Consider the following 16,851-nt stretch of genomic DNA (forward strand, 5'->3'; position numbering starts at 1 on the left):
AGTGAGGGAGAGCGGGAAAAGCCCTCAGTCAGTGAGGAAGGCGGGAAAAGCCCTCAGTCAGTCAGGGAGAGCGGGAAGCGCCTTCAGTCAGTGAGGGAGAGCGGGAAAAGCCCTCAGTCAGTCAGGGAGAGCGGGAAAAGCCCTCAGTCAGTGAGGGAGAGCGGGAAGAGCCCTCAGTCAGTGAGGAAGGCGGGAAGAGCCCTCAGTCAGTGAGGGAGAGCGGGAAAAGCCCTTCGTCAGTCAGGGAGAGCGGGAAGAGGCCTCAGTCAGTGAGGGAGAGCGGGAAGAGCCCTCAGTCAGTGAGGGAGAGCGGGAAAAGCCCTCAGTCAGTGAGGAAGGCGGGAAAAGCCCTCAGTCAGTGAGGGAGAGCGGGAAAAGCCCTCAGTCAGTGAGGAAGGCGGGAAAAGCCTTCAGTCAGTGAGGGAGAGCGGGAAAAGCCCTCAGTCAGTGAGGAAGGCGGGAAAAGCCCTCAGTCAGTCAGGGAGAGCGGGAAAAGCCCTCAGTCAGTGAGGGAGAGCGGGAAAAGCCCTCAGTCAGTGAGGAAGGCGGGAAAAGCCCTCAGTCAGTGAGGGAGAGCGGGAAAAGCCCTCAGTCAGTGAGGGAGAGCGGGAAAAGCCCTCAGTCAGTGAGGAAGGCGTGAAAAGCCCTCAGTCAGTGAGGAAGGCGGGAAAAGCCCTCAGTCAGTGAGGAAGGCGGGAAAAGCCCTCAGTCAGTGAGGAAGGCGGGAAAAGCCCTCAGTCAGTCAGGAAGGGCAGGGTCATCTCCTGCCTGTTAAAAGGGGAGGGAAAAGCCCTTGGTCAATCAGTCAGGAAGGGTGGGAAGATCTTGACTTTGATTTCTATAATAATTTTCTGCTTTTTCTCTCTGGCCCTATGGTTTGACCTCAGATCGTGAGTTTTAAGTCCAGCACACAGAATAGCCTTTTCCCATTTCTTTGGTAATCTCTTTTGCCTCTTTTTAACATGGCTTCATCCCTTCCTGAGAAGTTGGATTTGTCTGCACCAACCTTCATGGAGGACCCCTGTGTGTGTTCCACTGAAGTGCCAACTGGGAGCAAGGCCAGCTTCAGGGAAACAAGTCTGTCTGGTCATGAGAGCCACATCCCTAGGTAAAAAATGTGAAAAATAGCACCCATACTCTCTTTCTGTGGTAGTGGTTGAATAGGTAGTGCACCATTGCACCTAATGGGCTTGGCAAAAGTGGAAAACACGCCTCTACAAAAAGAAAGGGGCTCTCACACTGCAAACAGCACCTCTGTTCCCCCAGAAATCTTCAAAAAGTCTGTAGGTACAGAGAGAAATACAGAAAACCACGACAAAACATATATATTGAATTTCACTAACAAAAACCATCATTTTTTAAAAGACTCTTTCCATACACAGTATATCAGCCTCAGAGGCTAGAACAGACTGGGATCATCTTAAAAGTATTTTAAGAGGAGAAGGAGGTCTTTGTGGCAGGGTATGGGAACTGTATGGCTTTAGCAATGTACAGTTCTAGGTTTTAGAGTGTGTTAGTTTATTAAATTGCATATTCCTATTTGTTTCTCTTGTGTGTTTATATTTTTTACTTGCTAAAGGTGCTATAATATTAATACTTTCTATTAACGTTGAAGATAATTTCTTGTGCTATACAGAAACAAGTATCTACTCATGATACAACCTGTTAGAAATGATCAGGCAAACCCTATGGTTGGACTAGATGATCTTCAAGATCTTTTCCAACCTAGATGATTCTGTGAGATATACAGTGCCTTCCGCTGTTAACTAAACCAGAGTGATTTTTAAGTAGGCATATTTGGCCAATATTGTATGTTTGCCTATTAAAATTCAGTTAATCTCTGCAAAAAGAGACGGAATATCAGCAGGGGGTACACAGAGAATTGCTGTCCTCTTACTCCTATTCTGCCCCATTTTACAATTTCTGCAACAAATCATGAAATGGGGATTGGAACAGAAACCTGGACTTTCAAATTCTGCAGCAAACTTTGAAGAACATCTGGAATATTAAAAGACTGTTACAGTGGACAGAATCAAATGAATAAGTAAAATATTTATGACTATCAAAGCAATAACTTGGTTTAGATTTCCTATCTACCTATCAGTTCTTTCATCCATCTGCCCACACATATTTTTATTATCTTCAACACTCAATTTTTTTATTATGTTGGAGGTCTGCACCATAGTCAGCTTTGCTTACTTTTTTTACTCTTACCACTTGCTGCATTACACATGTAGCTCACCAGCCAACCATTTCCTAGTGCTTAATAGAATTTCTGTTTTGGATATGGCAGTGAGATGTAGGATTTCAATTTGGAGGAAAAGACTATGAGTCTGAAAGTTAGGGAATCTTGGACTTGATTATGAAGCTATTATACAGTAGAAAATTAATTTACATATTGGCTGCATGACCAGGCCTTCTTGTATTATCAGCATTGCAAATACTTCACTGTTTTACCTTTGGAAAGACATGAGTCTCTATCTCCAGGTTTACTCATCTGAAAACCAGAAAAATCTTACATTGTGTTTGTTGAACGGTTTAATATTATAGGACAAAAATGTTAGAAATACTAGTAGGGTTTTTTTAATACAGACACTATTACGAATAACATTTTAAAATAAAAGGTTAATCCTTTCCAGAAATTGCTTTCAAAAAATGATAATCTAGTTTCAGCAGAATGAGGAGTAGGTGGAAGCTGAGCTACAAAATGGAAGAAACATGTTCAGCTGATAGAAGAGAACTTTAATGACACCATTATTTTTTAAGGAGACTCATAGCTAGGTTGTAAAAATCATTCTTGCTGATTTTGTAACAGTGGGATAATTCATTCTGTGTGGTGTGCACTGGTATTGACTCATCTTTTCTTAGAATATTACTTAGTGACAAAATTGGACTTTGCTGATAAAACTTTGAGTTAAAATAAGTTTTGTCTATTCTTTGAATTCCTACCTGAACTTACGATGGTATATAGTGCACTTGTAATTTTAAGGACAGCTGAAATGTTGGAGTCAGATGACTTATGAAAATAAAAAGCATCTGTCATAACACTCAAGCCAGCCTACAGTTTTCTGTAAGGGATCTGCTGCAAGGCTACTTTGTCTTTTTAGGTGAAAGATACAGATTTTATTCTTTTCACAGTGAATCTGTTGAGACAAAGCCTTCATATAATTAAAACCCTTAACAGTTTGTTCAGGGCAGCAGATCAAAAGGTTAGTGTGCAATGGTACAACAGGAAGTATTTGTACTCTTGACCATTTTTTAAATATACAGCATTTAAAAACAACGTAGCCCAGATCATAGCCAAAGCCAATATTACATCATTTATAGTAAAACATTAATCACTAGTCACAAACCAGCCAGTTGGTCTAGAAGTTCAGCTGGTGAAAAATTTGATGGTTTCAGGATAGAATAGAAATGTACTTCTAATTGTGTCCTCAGTCATACATCTGGAATGGAAAGTCAAAGATTTTAGGGAAACTGAGCAAAACTAAATTAAAAACCAAAAGAGTTCCTCCACATTTTTGAAACAAATATATCTTTGAAGCAGTTTTGGATTACTCGATTTTTGTAGGAGTGGGGATAGATGATCAAAACTTAACATAGAACTAGATTTTATTACATGATCTGTATCATTAATTTTCCTTGTTTCAGTTCTGAAGTTCTTGAAGCAATAGAAAACATTATTCAAGATGTACTTAAAAGCTTGGCCCAAAATAAAGCACCTGTTCTCACACTGGCTAGCAGATCAGATTGGAGGAACATAGAGTAAGTATTTTTAAATCCTGCATTATAAATACAAATTTGATTATGTAACTTTCAGACAAGTTAATCATACATAAGTTTTATAAGTATTAGAATCACTAAATAATTTGACTTCTTAAAAAGTAATGGACAAATAGAAAGTCATGCTTAATAACCACTGCATGAACAGGCATCATGTAGTAAGTAATAGCAGACCATAGCATAAAGGGTAATCTAAAACTACTGTAATAGGGGTTAGAAGAAGAGGGAGGTCCTATAAACAATCATTTTCTGGAAGCAGTAGAAACCAGAAATGATAAGTTGTGTTAGAGTGAAAAAATCTGTTTTAGGCTGGAAACAATTACCAGCAATTTCATCCTCTAATGCACTTTCTGTTCCCCCTCTTTTCTTTTTCTCTGCTTTTCCTCATAGTATCTCCTTCCTTAAAATGACAGTGATAACTGTAACTTTTTGTTCTTCAGAGATGTATCCCACCTCTTCCAGTTGTATTTGTTACCTCTGTGTTGTGTTCTAAGTTCATTACCAGCCAAATAAAGCAAACTGAGTTTCTAATGTATTATCTAAATTTCAGATCTTATGCCAGTTTATCTAGACTAGGCTCAGAGAAAACCCAACCTGTCCTCCCTTATAACACTCTTTGTGATTTGCAGAAGTTGCTTGTGTAACAGTATTTTTCCAAGGAGCTCATTTAAACTGAAAATACCTGAAAATGAGAGATTAATTGCTTTCTATAATACAGAAGCAAAAGGATAAAGGAAGACACAAATCTTATTTCTTGCCCTGTAGTAGCTTTGGATGTCAGTGAGTTGAAGGATATTTAGATTGATAAGACTGCAGAAATGCTTGTATGTGGACACATTACAAACATCTGAGGTTGAGAAAGCATAGCAAACCTTCCATGCATAACACTTTGGTGGAATACTCATTTAATGAGAACAACAAATTTCTGTCAATCAAAAAACCTGAGGGGCCTGAAGGTAATCAGTTAACTGAAAGACTTGTATGTTCCAGGGAATATAATGGTTTAAGTCTTGATGGCTTGACAAAAATGTTTCACTCAGATATTTGTAAAATTAAAATACTAAAACAAGTTTTGCAATTTTTGGCAATCTTCAGGGAAATGGCATTCCAGGCTAGGAAAACAAAAGTGAGATGTTACTTGCCATCAGAACACATAGGGGAAAAACGTTCAAATTAAAACAAGTTAACATCACAGTATGTTAAAAATAAGATTCATCAATCACACTAAAAAAAGCTGAACCATTATTTATGGTGGAGAATTGTAATCTCAGATATGCGTTTCCGTTGATTAGGGACCTATATCCCACTTTAATATGGCAGTTTAAGAAGATTAAAATGAAAACAGACAAAAATGAAAACAGTCTGCCAAAATATAATATGAATGGAAGAAAATACAGTCAGTGGGGCATTCTTTTTCTTTCATAGGCAGCCTTTTCATACCTAATCTACACAGCTGGAATCTGCTGGGCAGGAGCTAGTAGAATGAGAGAATGATTTCATGTAACTGTTCTTTGTAAACTTTTGTAGATACTCATAGAGAGGTATTTACCTGAGTGGTGTCAACCAGTTTCCATTATCCAGCTGTATCTTTCCAGAAAAACAAACCAAGCCAACAAACACAAAAACCCCCAAACAAACAAACAAAAAGATTTCCTAGTAGTGGAAAGAAGATTTTATAGAAAACTACTCTGCGAGGTAAATGCAGTCCTAGGAAGAATTGTGGGAGCCACATTGATCAGGTTCTTCAACATACAGTTTTCTGAAAGGAGTGTCCTTATTTAACCTGAGAGCACAATCCAACAAAGTGTTGATTACTGTTTTCCTCCCATGTGCTTATAATGTAGGGAGTGTGGAAGTGAAAAGCACAAATATCTTTTACATGTTGCAGCACAAAGGCAAGAAAGTTACCTAGCTGGCAGGCAGATGCTACACTGCTGTTATTGCTGTCACTTTACATATGTGCACCGTGGTGTGTGTGTTCTGCCACCCAAAGGATGCATGGAGCAAAACCTTCGACAAAGAAACAAATTTAGAAACATTACGTGGGTTTAAATAAAATTATGGCTATTTGACTGCCAATACTTCTTAAAAGTATATACAAAACTCTGAAATGAAAAAGACAGGTCTGTCATATTATAAGGCACTAAAATAATTTAAAATATAATAATGAAGTGTCATTAAGAAAACTGATTCTTTTGGTGAAATGTGCACCTTCAGACTTGAAAGGCTGAAACATGAAATGGTGGAGCTCACTTAGATTAAACATCTGTTTAAAGAATAGGATGGAGTACATTTTTGTTTCCAAAAGTTAATAATGGAATATAATTGACTTATTCTCATAATTTAAACACATAAATCAGATAATATTATTGTAGTATGAAATAATAACTTTTTCATACATTCTATATCAGAAAGTCACTGTGTCAGACTTGGTTTGTATTCTAATAATGATTCACATTTTTTCCTGTCATTTATTCCCTTGTTTTAATGCTAAATAATAATTGATGCTGATATATTAACAGTTAAAACATGTCTAAAATATTTCTGTTGTCTCTACTTTTGTCTGGAAATTTACCTATTTTAGGCTTAAATTCAATCTTGAAGCGTCTTCTTGAGAAACTGTTTCATGTTTGAAGCCAATGATCAGTTCGGTGACGTTTTGAATGGGTCATTTTGGCAGATGATGACTACTGCCTGCCTTTTTCCTTTGGCCACTCCAACTCCACCCAGGTTGATGGTTTCTGTACCAAGTCTGAAAATAGCAGTAGCATATTTGATTATCAGAAAGGGATCTGAGTCTGAATTACCTTGCAGAGAACAATTTACGTATACTCAGTACGTTTACGGTTTCATTGTATTTGTTTGCAATGTATCAGATTTAAAGATTCTGTAGGTCTACAGATGATACCACATTGTGCTACAAAACAAATAAGAAGTGACTGCCCTAGATCAGCACCAAGATTTGGTAAGTTAAAACCAGTTCAAAGCCGAATTGTTGTTTTTTTCTTGTATTTTAATTCAAAACTTTGTTAAAAAATACCAACAAACCACCCACAAAAAAAATATGCACTGTGATTTAGAAGTGTATGGCTAATATAACCTCATATTATGACCAGCCCTTCAGCTTTTCTCTTCTCTATTAAATTATAGTGAGGGACAGTGAAATTAATACAGCATTCTTACAGTTTCTACCCTCCCTGGATGAGTATCAACTGAAGGCATTTTCAAAAGGCCTTAATGTCAAAACATCACCCTTCTTCAAAAAGCTAGCTAGTAAAGGAGTGTTGGAATACGGACAATAAGCTAATTTATTTTTCTAACTCAGTCATTTAAGTTCTTGGCCTGGACAGCAGGGCATACATTCTGTCACTTAGCTCCGTCATATTTTTTTCTAATTATGCTAGAAATTCTTGAGTCTATTGATTTCTACAGTCTCTCTGTATTTTCACAGCACATTAAAATATATGTTTCAAAGTTTTATTTTACAAGACACAAAGATGGCTCAATATAAAGACAAATTATTGTATATGCATTTATGAAAATGGATAAAATATTTTGTAAAATGTATATTTTCAGCACTGATGCTCAAGATATTATCTATGATCTATAAGATGGTGCAGAGCAATACTTATGCAACTAAAAGGTAACATGTTACATTTCTGTAATTTCAAATAAAGTTGTATTTTAAGACTGTTTTTGTGAAAAACAGTCTGTAGGATGCAAACCTGTAGGATAATGGATTCCTGTACGTAAAATGCCCTCTGATTATCCATGCCCTCTATAAAATTCTCCTGAGCCTATAGCTGTTTCTGTATTATAATTACAAATACAATATTTTGTCTTGATAGAGATATATATTATTCAGATACACGACTGTTTGGTAGCCAAAGTGTTGTGGACAATATAATCAATGACATTTCTTGCATGCTTAAGATACCTCGGAGAAGTCTACATATAGTAAGTGGCTTGTTACAAATGTTTTTATCATTATTTCCAAATCATATAGATTGCACTGAAAGATGAAATATCAAGAAAGGTTATCATTAGGAAGTACATAAGTTAAATTAAAAGTGTCATTTGTGCAAATGAAATGTAATTATGGTTTATCATAGCACACGAAAGGTTTCTTTCTTCAAAGACAATTTCATAGAGTTTGTTTGCTCCAAAGAGTTTTGGGACTAACTTCCAGCTAAAAACACAGGGCTCTTTGCTATTATCTAGTGAAGGTAGTACTTAAACTATAGAGTGCAGGACATCTGTTCAGCAATTTGTGCTCAAATTATTTTGCTAACTTGGGGGTTAAATGAAAATTTAAAGTAAGTAAGAGATGTAACAGCCTTTCAAATTTACTCCTATCTCACGCCTTACAAGAATTCCTTTGTATCTAAACATGCAGTTGTTAACACAATTTATTGTAAGTATGCCCTTGTGTCCATGATGACAACAGCATTGCTTAGCATTTACAAGGTTGATGGTGGTCAATAACTGCTTGTTAGGAGTCAGAATTCTTTTCAGAAGCTTCTTGTTTTGCCTGTGCAATATAACAATATTCCCATTTACTGTATACAGCTTACTATTTTTTTTTCAGCTATCTACAACTAAAGGTTTTGTTGCTGGTAATTTAATTTACACTGAGGAAGATGGTACAAAAGTGAATTGTATCTGCAGTGCAACAGTATGTATTATGAAAAACAGTAATTCATAGCATCTGCCATAGCATGATATTCTGCACTTCTTGTAGCTGAAGTTACTGTACACATTTATTATACAGACCTGTGCTTGTGGCAAATTGAGACATTACAGACTGGGTGAAAAGAGAGAGATAAAAAGTATTGCTCAACTGTATTGCAGTCCTGAAGCTCAGCTATATACTCATCAGGAATATATCCTTTGGATATGAGTTTTAGCACTACCTTCTACCATGGGAGCCTTGCAGAAGAAGGCATGTAGTGTATCTTAGGATTTATATTACAGTGTTCTGTCAAATAAGTGATCTGAATCAAAGAACCCTGGGCACTCTGAACATACTTTGTTTCTGTCACAATAGATTGATTTCTGGCAGAGTAAGAAAACAAGTTTTACAGCCTGAGTTAACATATATGGTCCTCAGTGAGCTTCTTCTAGCACACTGGGTAGACTCCTCTAGTGGCAGCAGCACAGATAAGAGACTGAACTGAGCCTCTATAATTAGGGAGATAAATCTCCTTCTGGAGCCAAATTGTGTTTTCATTTACAGAAGTTTAATGATGATAATCCGTCAGCATAAGAGTTGATATTGTCTTCATGTGCCCAGCATTGTACAACCAAAGGTATATAGTATCAGGCTGTTTGGTCTCAGGATTACCACTTATAGAGACATTAGAAGGTCTCGTATTGTCAACTAGTTTTATCAAAGGTGGTACTGAGCTAAAGAGAAGTTTATAAACATGGTTTCATAAGAGTCAAGAGCCAAAAGTGGTTTGAGGAGATGAGATTCAACTAATCTAGTTCTGAAAGATTTCCTATGACGATGCAGAATGTGAAAGCAGGAACAGAATTCAGACTTGGTGACTGTTGTCATGATTTCCTACAAAATGTGCTCACTGTAAGCCTAATTTGATAACTTCAAAACAGAAAGATAAACCTGAGCTGCCCATTATACTTAATTTTTAAGCAGAGCGTAAAGTTGCCTGTTATTAATGCTCTTCTGCAGCTCTTCATATTTTTATTTGTTGAGTTGTTCCACCCTGGCACCGGAGGTGATTTAGCAGTCAGAAGTAGAAACGGACCACACACTTCAATATATACATATTCTTTTGCCAAGTTCTTCCTCCAGTTCCTGTTTCCTCACCCATATGCCTGCCAGATTGAGCCATTCCTAATATGAGATACAAAGTAAACATTAGTATGTCTTCAAATTATTGCTCAAAAATATTTAAAAAATCAGGTTGTAGGTTAATAAAGGATAATAAATTTTTTCTTCCAAAAAGAATATTTAAATGTTTTAAGTTTGTATTAAATTTGCAGTCTTCACACCAAGCTGACTTTTTTTCTGGCTAAAATGGATAAAAAAAAAAATCAGGACATTGTTATCTCTGTAATGCCCATATGGTGAACAATCTCCTGTGACAGTAGCACAAATATTTTTGAAAAGCATCTTTTTTTAACAGGACTCCTACACAACCATACAACAGAGCAGGATATGAGTGGTTCAATACACTTATAAAGAAGTGTAAATGTCAAGATTGGTCTTATATATAGAAGATGAATGGTTGTTTCAGGATGTAATTGTGTTCTTCATTACCTAATGTTGTTATTTTAAAATATATCATTTTCTCTATTTAAAATTATTAATCTCATTTTTGTTGTTTTAGGCAGTCACTGTGCCATCTAATGTTCAAGGAATTAGAAGTATCCTTTGAGCAACAACTCTGGTTGTAGACTGAAAAAATAAAGTAAAAACAAAGAATATTCCAAGTTAAACAATGTTCTGGTATTTTTTTCTTTGCTTGTTGGCTCTGAAATTGAATCATGAACACTGCTTTTGGCTCCAGAACAGGTATTTTAGAGCATTTAGTTTTAATTGATTGGTGTGATGGATCATTTTACATGCAGCTCGCCTTAACAAAGAAGATTTAATCTCACACGCCAAATTTATGTTAATTGTAGAAAAAGATGCAACTTTTCAGAGACTGTTGGATGATGACTTCTGCAATAAATTGTCCCCGTGTATAATGATTACGGTATGCATCTTGCATTTCATATCGTCTAGCTAGATGTAAGAATTTAAATAATACTTCAGCATTGTAGTGGTGCTCAAAGTTGGTCAAAAAAACATAATAAAATTAATATGAAACATATCTAACAATATTTTTTTAGATTTTATTATCCTCATAGAAATACAAAATACACATTCTAAAGACTTATTTCCTCCCAGCATCTCCTTAGAGCTTGGTAGCTTATCAATTTCACATGCTGCTGCAAAGTAGTTGCCCCACTCAGTCTTATAAAGGCTTAACTGTTGAGTAACCTTTTGTCCTTCAGGATCCCACGTTAGCAAACCCACATGAAACAGAATTGGTTGACTTTGGATTGTACTGAAAAGAGCTATGGAGCCTGGAGAATTGTTAGGAATGTGTAAATGGAATACGCATACCTACTTGTTCTGGGACAAATTTGTCCCACAATGAGGAAAAAACATATCCCCATGCAGAAGAGAGAGAAGTGTTTATACTATGCCACATGTTGTCTAGTTATAGTCAGTCAAAACAAGAACTTGTTTTATGTGGTTTTATTAGTGCCATAAATATTTCTGAGAAGAAAAAACTGGCCTTCTTAACACCAGCTTATATAGATACCAGGGTACATCTATACATGAACTCCCAGACCTTCCAGATTAACTCCTTGTATAGAGCAATGTATGATACTCCTCCAGTGCCTGTAATCCAGAGCATGTGCCATGCTGCTCCCCAGCCCACTCCTTCCCTCCTCACAGAGCCAGAGCAGGAACATGGAGCCTTCCCTCCAAAATAGCTGTTGGAGAAATATTTCTGCCAGTGTTTTGTTTGTTTGCTTGATTTTAAATGACAAATGTAAACACATACATAGCCAGATGTCATTTTAATTAGTTTAAAACTGTCTGCTTTTATTTTATTTCCTTAGGGAAGAGGCGTACCAGATCTTAATACACGACTTTTGGTCAGAAAGCTGTGGGATTCTTTCCAAATTCCTATTTTCGCCCTTATGGATGCAGATCCACATGGTAAATCTGTAGAAGTTCAATGACATAAAAGGAAAACAAAATTTATTTAGAATGTCTTTTCTCACTTTTATAGGAAGGTACTCAGAACACAGAGTTCCAACACAATCAGGAAGTTCCTGATTTATGCAGAATATATCTAGGAGTAAGAAAGGAGTTTAACTAAAATATCAGTACTGGCTTTTCATCTGCATTGAATATACCCTTACCCTCTGTGATGATTTGTTGTGTTTTGAGGTATTAATAAGAATCTTACCTTGTACTTAATAAGGAAAAAAAAAAATACAGAATTCGTAGCTCAGAATAGAGTTAAATTTTGAAAGTACCTGTGGACCTAAAAATGAGGGTAAGAATAGTGATATTTTATGATCCATTGCATGGTTCCACTGATTTTTATGGGAGTTAGGCACTTGACCACTCCTAAAAGTCTCAGGAGGTCCTAGCTATATCTTTACAGAGTTAAATACCATTGAAAATGTTGCTCTGTCAAGAATTCCAGCTGTTGGGTATACTATTCCTTTTGTAAAATAGAAGGAAGTAACAGGAACTTCTGTAAATGTTGCTCAGTTTAGTATAAAGCAAAATTTTAAACTATGTTAGGCCAGACAGACATGAAGAAAATAGTATGTTTGGACAAAGCAAGTCTTTTATTGGTTTTAAAGTAGTTCACATACATTTATATTAATAATTCAGCACTCATGTCAAGAGTTTACAGTAGTGAAAGCTAGAAACTACAAGCCTGAAGACAGCAAGAATAAAGTTAATCCTAAAACAAGTCCATCCCATTCTGGATGTGCTATTCTATTACATCAATGGTAGGTCTGAAATTTCCCTCATTTCATGAGGAATTCTGTGTTTGTGAGTGTGTATGCCTTAGACTGAATTCAGAATCTGAATCCACATACACAAAATAGAAAATCTCTGATGCATCTACACTGATCCCATCTGAAATTAGGGAGATTACTGCAAAACAAGAAGCACCTGCTCAAAGCAATAGTATGAAGAGATAGGGATTACACAAGAAACAGTTTTCATGATAGATGTTGGACAATGTGTAAAAGACCCTGTTATCCTTTATTTTGAATTGACTAGGCACAGACAGCGTGAAACATTTAACTATATAAAGGTGACATATTATGCTCAAATTCTGATTATTTTGACATACTCTAAAAATAATCGTTAAACCATAAAGAACGTCACTAATCATAAAGCCATAACTGTTATGCCATAAAATTGAATTCTTAATGCAGTCTTCTTAAACATGCCCAGTGTGCAGATAAACAGACACTTGACATTTGGTATTCTGCAACCTAGGTGTAGAAATAATGTGCATCTACAAATATGGATCTGTGGTGAGTATAATTGTTCCACTTTGAATACATTGTTTTGTAGCCCAGCCTTGAAGCTGGAATGTACAGAATACTATAGCCTTTGTTAGAATGGTTACTGCCTGTTATAATTTTGTTTCAACACAAAGACACAAGTTTTTAGGCCTTGTTTATCTGCAGAAAAGGGCTCCTACCTGCAACAAAGAGAAACAGGGTAACCATGACAGGTGTTTCATTTAACTATTTCAGTTTTCCTCTGCTGCACAGGCAGTTTTCAGGCAGTCCAAATAGAAAAGTGTTCTCCGTTTTGCTTTGTTTCTGCCTTAGAAGTGAAACGAAAGCTGGAGGGACCTTGGGAGGAGAAGGAAGACATAACTTGTGAGATGGGTGATTCTCCACAAAATCATGTTATGTTGGTAAAGGTTTTGTTTTGGGGTGAGAATTTGCTTATAGATACATGTGTTAGTGTGGAACAGTATGGAAGAAGAGGCACGGGGAACAAGAAAGCATTATTGTATTACATTGCTAAAGGACGAGGTACAGGAAGGGCGGTATGGATGGCAGGCAGACTAAGGTGAAGACAGAGGACAGGAGCAGATACACGAACCGTTCAGTAGAACAAGGAGAAAGAACAGCCAAAGTAAAAAACCCAATACCAAACCAAAATGAACTTCAGAAAACTCTTAGACATCGATGATGTCAGAGTTCAAATATGTGTCATAACATATGCCTCGAGGACATGGACGGAGACAGAACTCCCAAGTTTTCAGGTGAGCTGTCACCTTCAACTCTCCTGCAAAGGTGTGTAAACTGATAAAACACCATCTTCCAGGATTAAATTAAACAGTCAGGCTCCTTTGAAAGTTTATTTTTTTCAGTTACAAAGCAACAGGTGCATCAAATGAAACTAGAATGTGTCAAGTTCATTACAAACAATGGAAGTATTCCTTTATACAACAAGAAATTTAACTGTGATACTTTGCTGTAGGGTGCTGTAGATGACAAAAGTTTCCACGGATTCTAAAAGCAACCCAACAAAGTCAAGTATTAATTACACCACCACCACTTCTGGCTCAGAAAGTTGGAGTCAAAAATCGTTGGGAGCAGGGGGAGTATTCTGAGAATTATCATTAATTGCTTATTTGTTTTTACATTTTTCCCTAAAATATTTACTGTAGCCATGATACTGAACCAGATGAACCCTCCTTTGGGCTATTTTTAAATGGTGTGGTACTTTCCAGCAGAAAATATCAGAAAATTCCAGATTTGATTGTTATTGCTCCTCCTGGCTGCTTTTTTTTTTTTTTTTTTTTTTTTTTTGGGGGGGGGGGGGGCGGGGAGGGCAACCAGACTTCTATTGACTGTAAAAGACACAACGAAACTATTCAGATTAGGTCAGCCAAACTGGACTAGCCTAGAATCTGTCATAGGCTGAAGGATGCAAATTTTAGCAATGTAACAGTTTCTGGCAAGGGGATATGGTAAGCTTCAGTTGTACTGTGTTCTCCTATATCATTCTGATGGTGAAAATACCTGATTATCTTTGTAATAAAATCTGGCCATGACCTTGGAAAGCATATATCTCTAATAATTTAAAATAAAAGTCACTGAATCTTATAGCTGACCTTTCTTATTTTAGTCAATGTCTTTTGAAGCCCATCATCTCACCGTCCCATCTATAAAGTGGCTTGGTCTCCTTCCATCTGATCTTGAGAGGTTAGTTATTTCCCCAAAAGAAACAGAAGTATTCTTCTGTTTCATAGACAGAAAATGCAGTCTGACTTAATGCACAAAAAGACAACTGACATTTAAATCCATTATTTTTTTCATACATTATTTTTTTAATATAAAGAAATAAGTTGGAATAAATATTTTTTAAAGTATATGAGAAAATTTAACAACTTTATTTTCTTTTCAGATTAAATATACACAAAGATGCCTTGATTCCATTTACAAAGCAAGATCAAAATAAGTTAGCAAGTATACAAAAGAGACCTTACATTGCTTGTCAGCCAATGTGGAGAAAAGAAGTATGTATAAACCTATTGTTTCCTATTTCTTACTCCCCACAGGACAGGTCCTATCGTGTGCAATCCTGTTCCTCTTTATGATAACAAACTCTTACCGTAGCAGAACCAGTAAGGTTTTACAGCCCTAGAAGAAGGCAAGATTGAGAAAGCCCATGCCCTGGGATGTCTCTCTGAATCAGGGGGCCTCAATAGGTTGGACTAGATGATCTTCAAGGTCTTTTCCAACATAGATGATTCTGTGATAGCTCACAGGCCAGAGCTGGCAGCATTTTAAGCTTTCCTGCTGTTAGTCATCTGATGGTGACATGGAATTTTACTGCTTTCTTAAATAGTACAGAATATATTATGTCTTTACAAATAGGGGAATACTTACAGGAGTTACTTACTCAGTACTAGGCCTCTAAATCTTGCCTGTAGCTTTTAAAGCATACATCTCAATTCAGGCATATGTGTGAGATCATTAGAAAGGAAGAAAAGGCACTGTGTATCTTCTTCCTGTTTATACTCATAAATTGTCTGTTACTGCAAGGTACACACTAGAGAACACATGAACATACAGTAAAATAAATCTCAGCTCAGTGACAGGGATTTTGCAGCACCGTTTCTAGTAGTACTCACTTTACAGTTTTACATGCACATTCAACAAGTGTAATTATTTCTTAACTAATTACCTAACCCTGGATCAGGCTGTTACAGCATCACAAAATAATTTGTTCTTTTTTTAGCTGGAAATTATGGCAGCGTCTAAACTGAAGGCTGAAATTCAAGTTTTAACTTCTCTTTCATCAGATTACCTTTCCAGAGTCTATTTACCAAACAAACTGCAATTTGGTGGATGGCTATGAATGCTTGTTTGCAACTGAAATGTTTTTCTTGATACTGATCTATTTTGTTGACTGATGTTAGAAAAAATGCATAGAGACAGGAGTACACTTCAGCTTCTTGTCAGGTTTCCTTATCACTCTATCTAGAATATTATTATCTCTTTTTCTTCTTTAAAACTGTAAGAGAAATTACGATTCTTTTACACAATACTGTTGCTTCCATTCTGTGGCTTCTGCAGTGCAACAATGCCAAATGCAATAGTGCATACGTAAAAAGATAATGAAAGATGTGATGTTCTTTCTGGCCAGAAAACGTGAAGTTCAAAAACATCTCAAGGAATTGTTTTGCTTTGTGTCTTAAAGCACAAGATGATGCTGTACCAACCTTTTTATTTTTGAAAAGAGTAAAAGACTTTGTTAATTTATTGCACATGCCTCCTTTTGGAAATTATTTTAAGTATGGCATTGTGGCATTTTGTGTTTGCTTAAATTCAGACCAGAAAGTCAGAGATAATTCTTCACTACTGCATATCTCAAGCAACTATAAATGTTCCAGCAACCAAATTACTATTTGTCTTCAATGAACAAGTAAGCAAGCAGATGTTACTGATTAATAAACAATCCTGTTAATGATGCACATCGTAACAGAATCCCTTGTTGTTTTTATTTAGTTGACTCTAAAACAGCAAAAAGGAGCAGGAAAATGGTGATTAAAGTGTTCAATAAATTTTACCCAAGGAAACCAGACTGACTGCACAGAAAATATTTCCAAAACGGATCTACAGAGTCAGCACGGATTTTACAGTTAATATTTTCAGTAGACTTATCTAGTTGGGGCTTTTTACTACTATTCCACCAGTATTAAATTAAGAAGGAATTAAAATTCCTTTTTATTTACCGCTCGGTAGCAATGTTACTACCTACTAGTAACCTCTAGTGTCAGGTGCAGCAGCAGCCTCGGCCCAGAGGGAGCCGCGGGCGGTGCCAAGGCGGCCCCTGCGCGGGGGAGCGGGCAGCTTCCCGCACCCGGCCCTACGGCGGGCGTTACTGGCGGGGTGAGCTCCGCAATGCCGGGGCGATATTCTACCCAAGGCTGGCACTGCCCGGAATTCCAGGGCTGAGGTCTCCCCACGCCCGGGAGGTGTTCA

The 16,851-nt window shown here is 36.8% G+C and overlaps 1 protein-coding gene across 1 annotated transcript; it reads left to right on the forward strand.

The window, feature by feature from the left end:
* Window positions 1-1,002: 1,002 nt before the first annotated feature.
* On the forward strand, window positions 1,003-16,520 carry SPO11 (SPO11 initiator of meiotic double strand breaks). The gene is made up of 13 exons (XM_074920291.1): window positions 1,003-1,108; window positions 3,652-3,765; window positions 6,660-6,748; window positions 7,360-7,426; window positions 7,632-7,740; window positions 8,372-8,458; window positions 10,137-10,173; window positions 10,396-10,505; window positions 11,425-11,524; window positions 12,836-12,873; window positions 14,489-14,565; window positions 14,768-14,879; window positions 15,605-16,520. Exons 1-13 carry the CDS (start codon window positions 1,011-1,013, stop codon window positions 15,722-15,724), a joined length of 1,158 nt encoding a protein of 385 aa, XP_074776392.1. The 5' UTR covers window positions 1,003-1,010; the 3' UTR covers window positions 15,725-16,520.
* Window positions 16,521-16,851: the final 331 nt, after the last annotated feature.

The sequence above is a fragment of the Athene noctua genome, chromosome 16 (genome assembly GCF_965140245.1).
Source record: "Athene noctua chromosome 16, bAthNoc1.hap1.1, whole genome shotgun sequence".
In the NCBI taxonomy this organism is placed as follows: Eukaryota; Metazoa; Chordata; class Aves; order Strigiformes; family Strigidae; genus Athene; species Athene noctua.

What these genes read in the sequence shown, in the direction of transcription:
- SPO11 (XM_074920291.1), top strand. Translation starts at nt 1,011, where the DNA reads ATGGAGGACCCCTGTGTGTGTTCCACTGAAGTGCCAACTGGGAGCAAG. An exon ending in CATGAGAGCCACATCCCTAG is followed by an intron (nt 1,109 to 3,651) that starts GTAAAAAATGTG and finishes TCCTTGTTTCAG; the next exon opens with TTCTGAAGTTCTTGAAGCAA. An exon ending in ATTGTATCTGCAGTGCAACA is followed by an intron (nt 8,459 to 10,136) that starts GTATGTATTATG and finishes TTGTTGTTTTAG; the next exon opens with GCAGTCACTGTGCCATCTAA.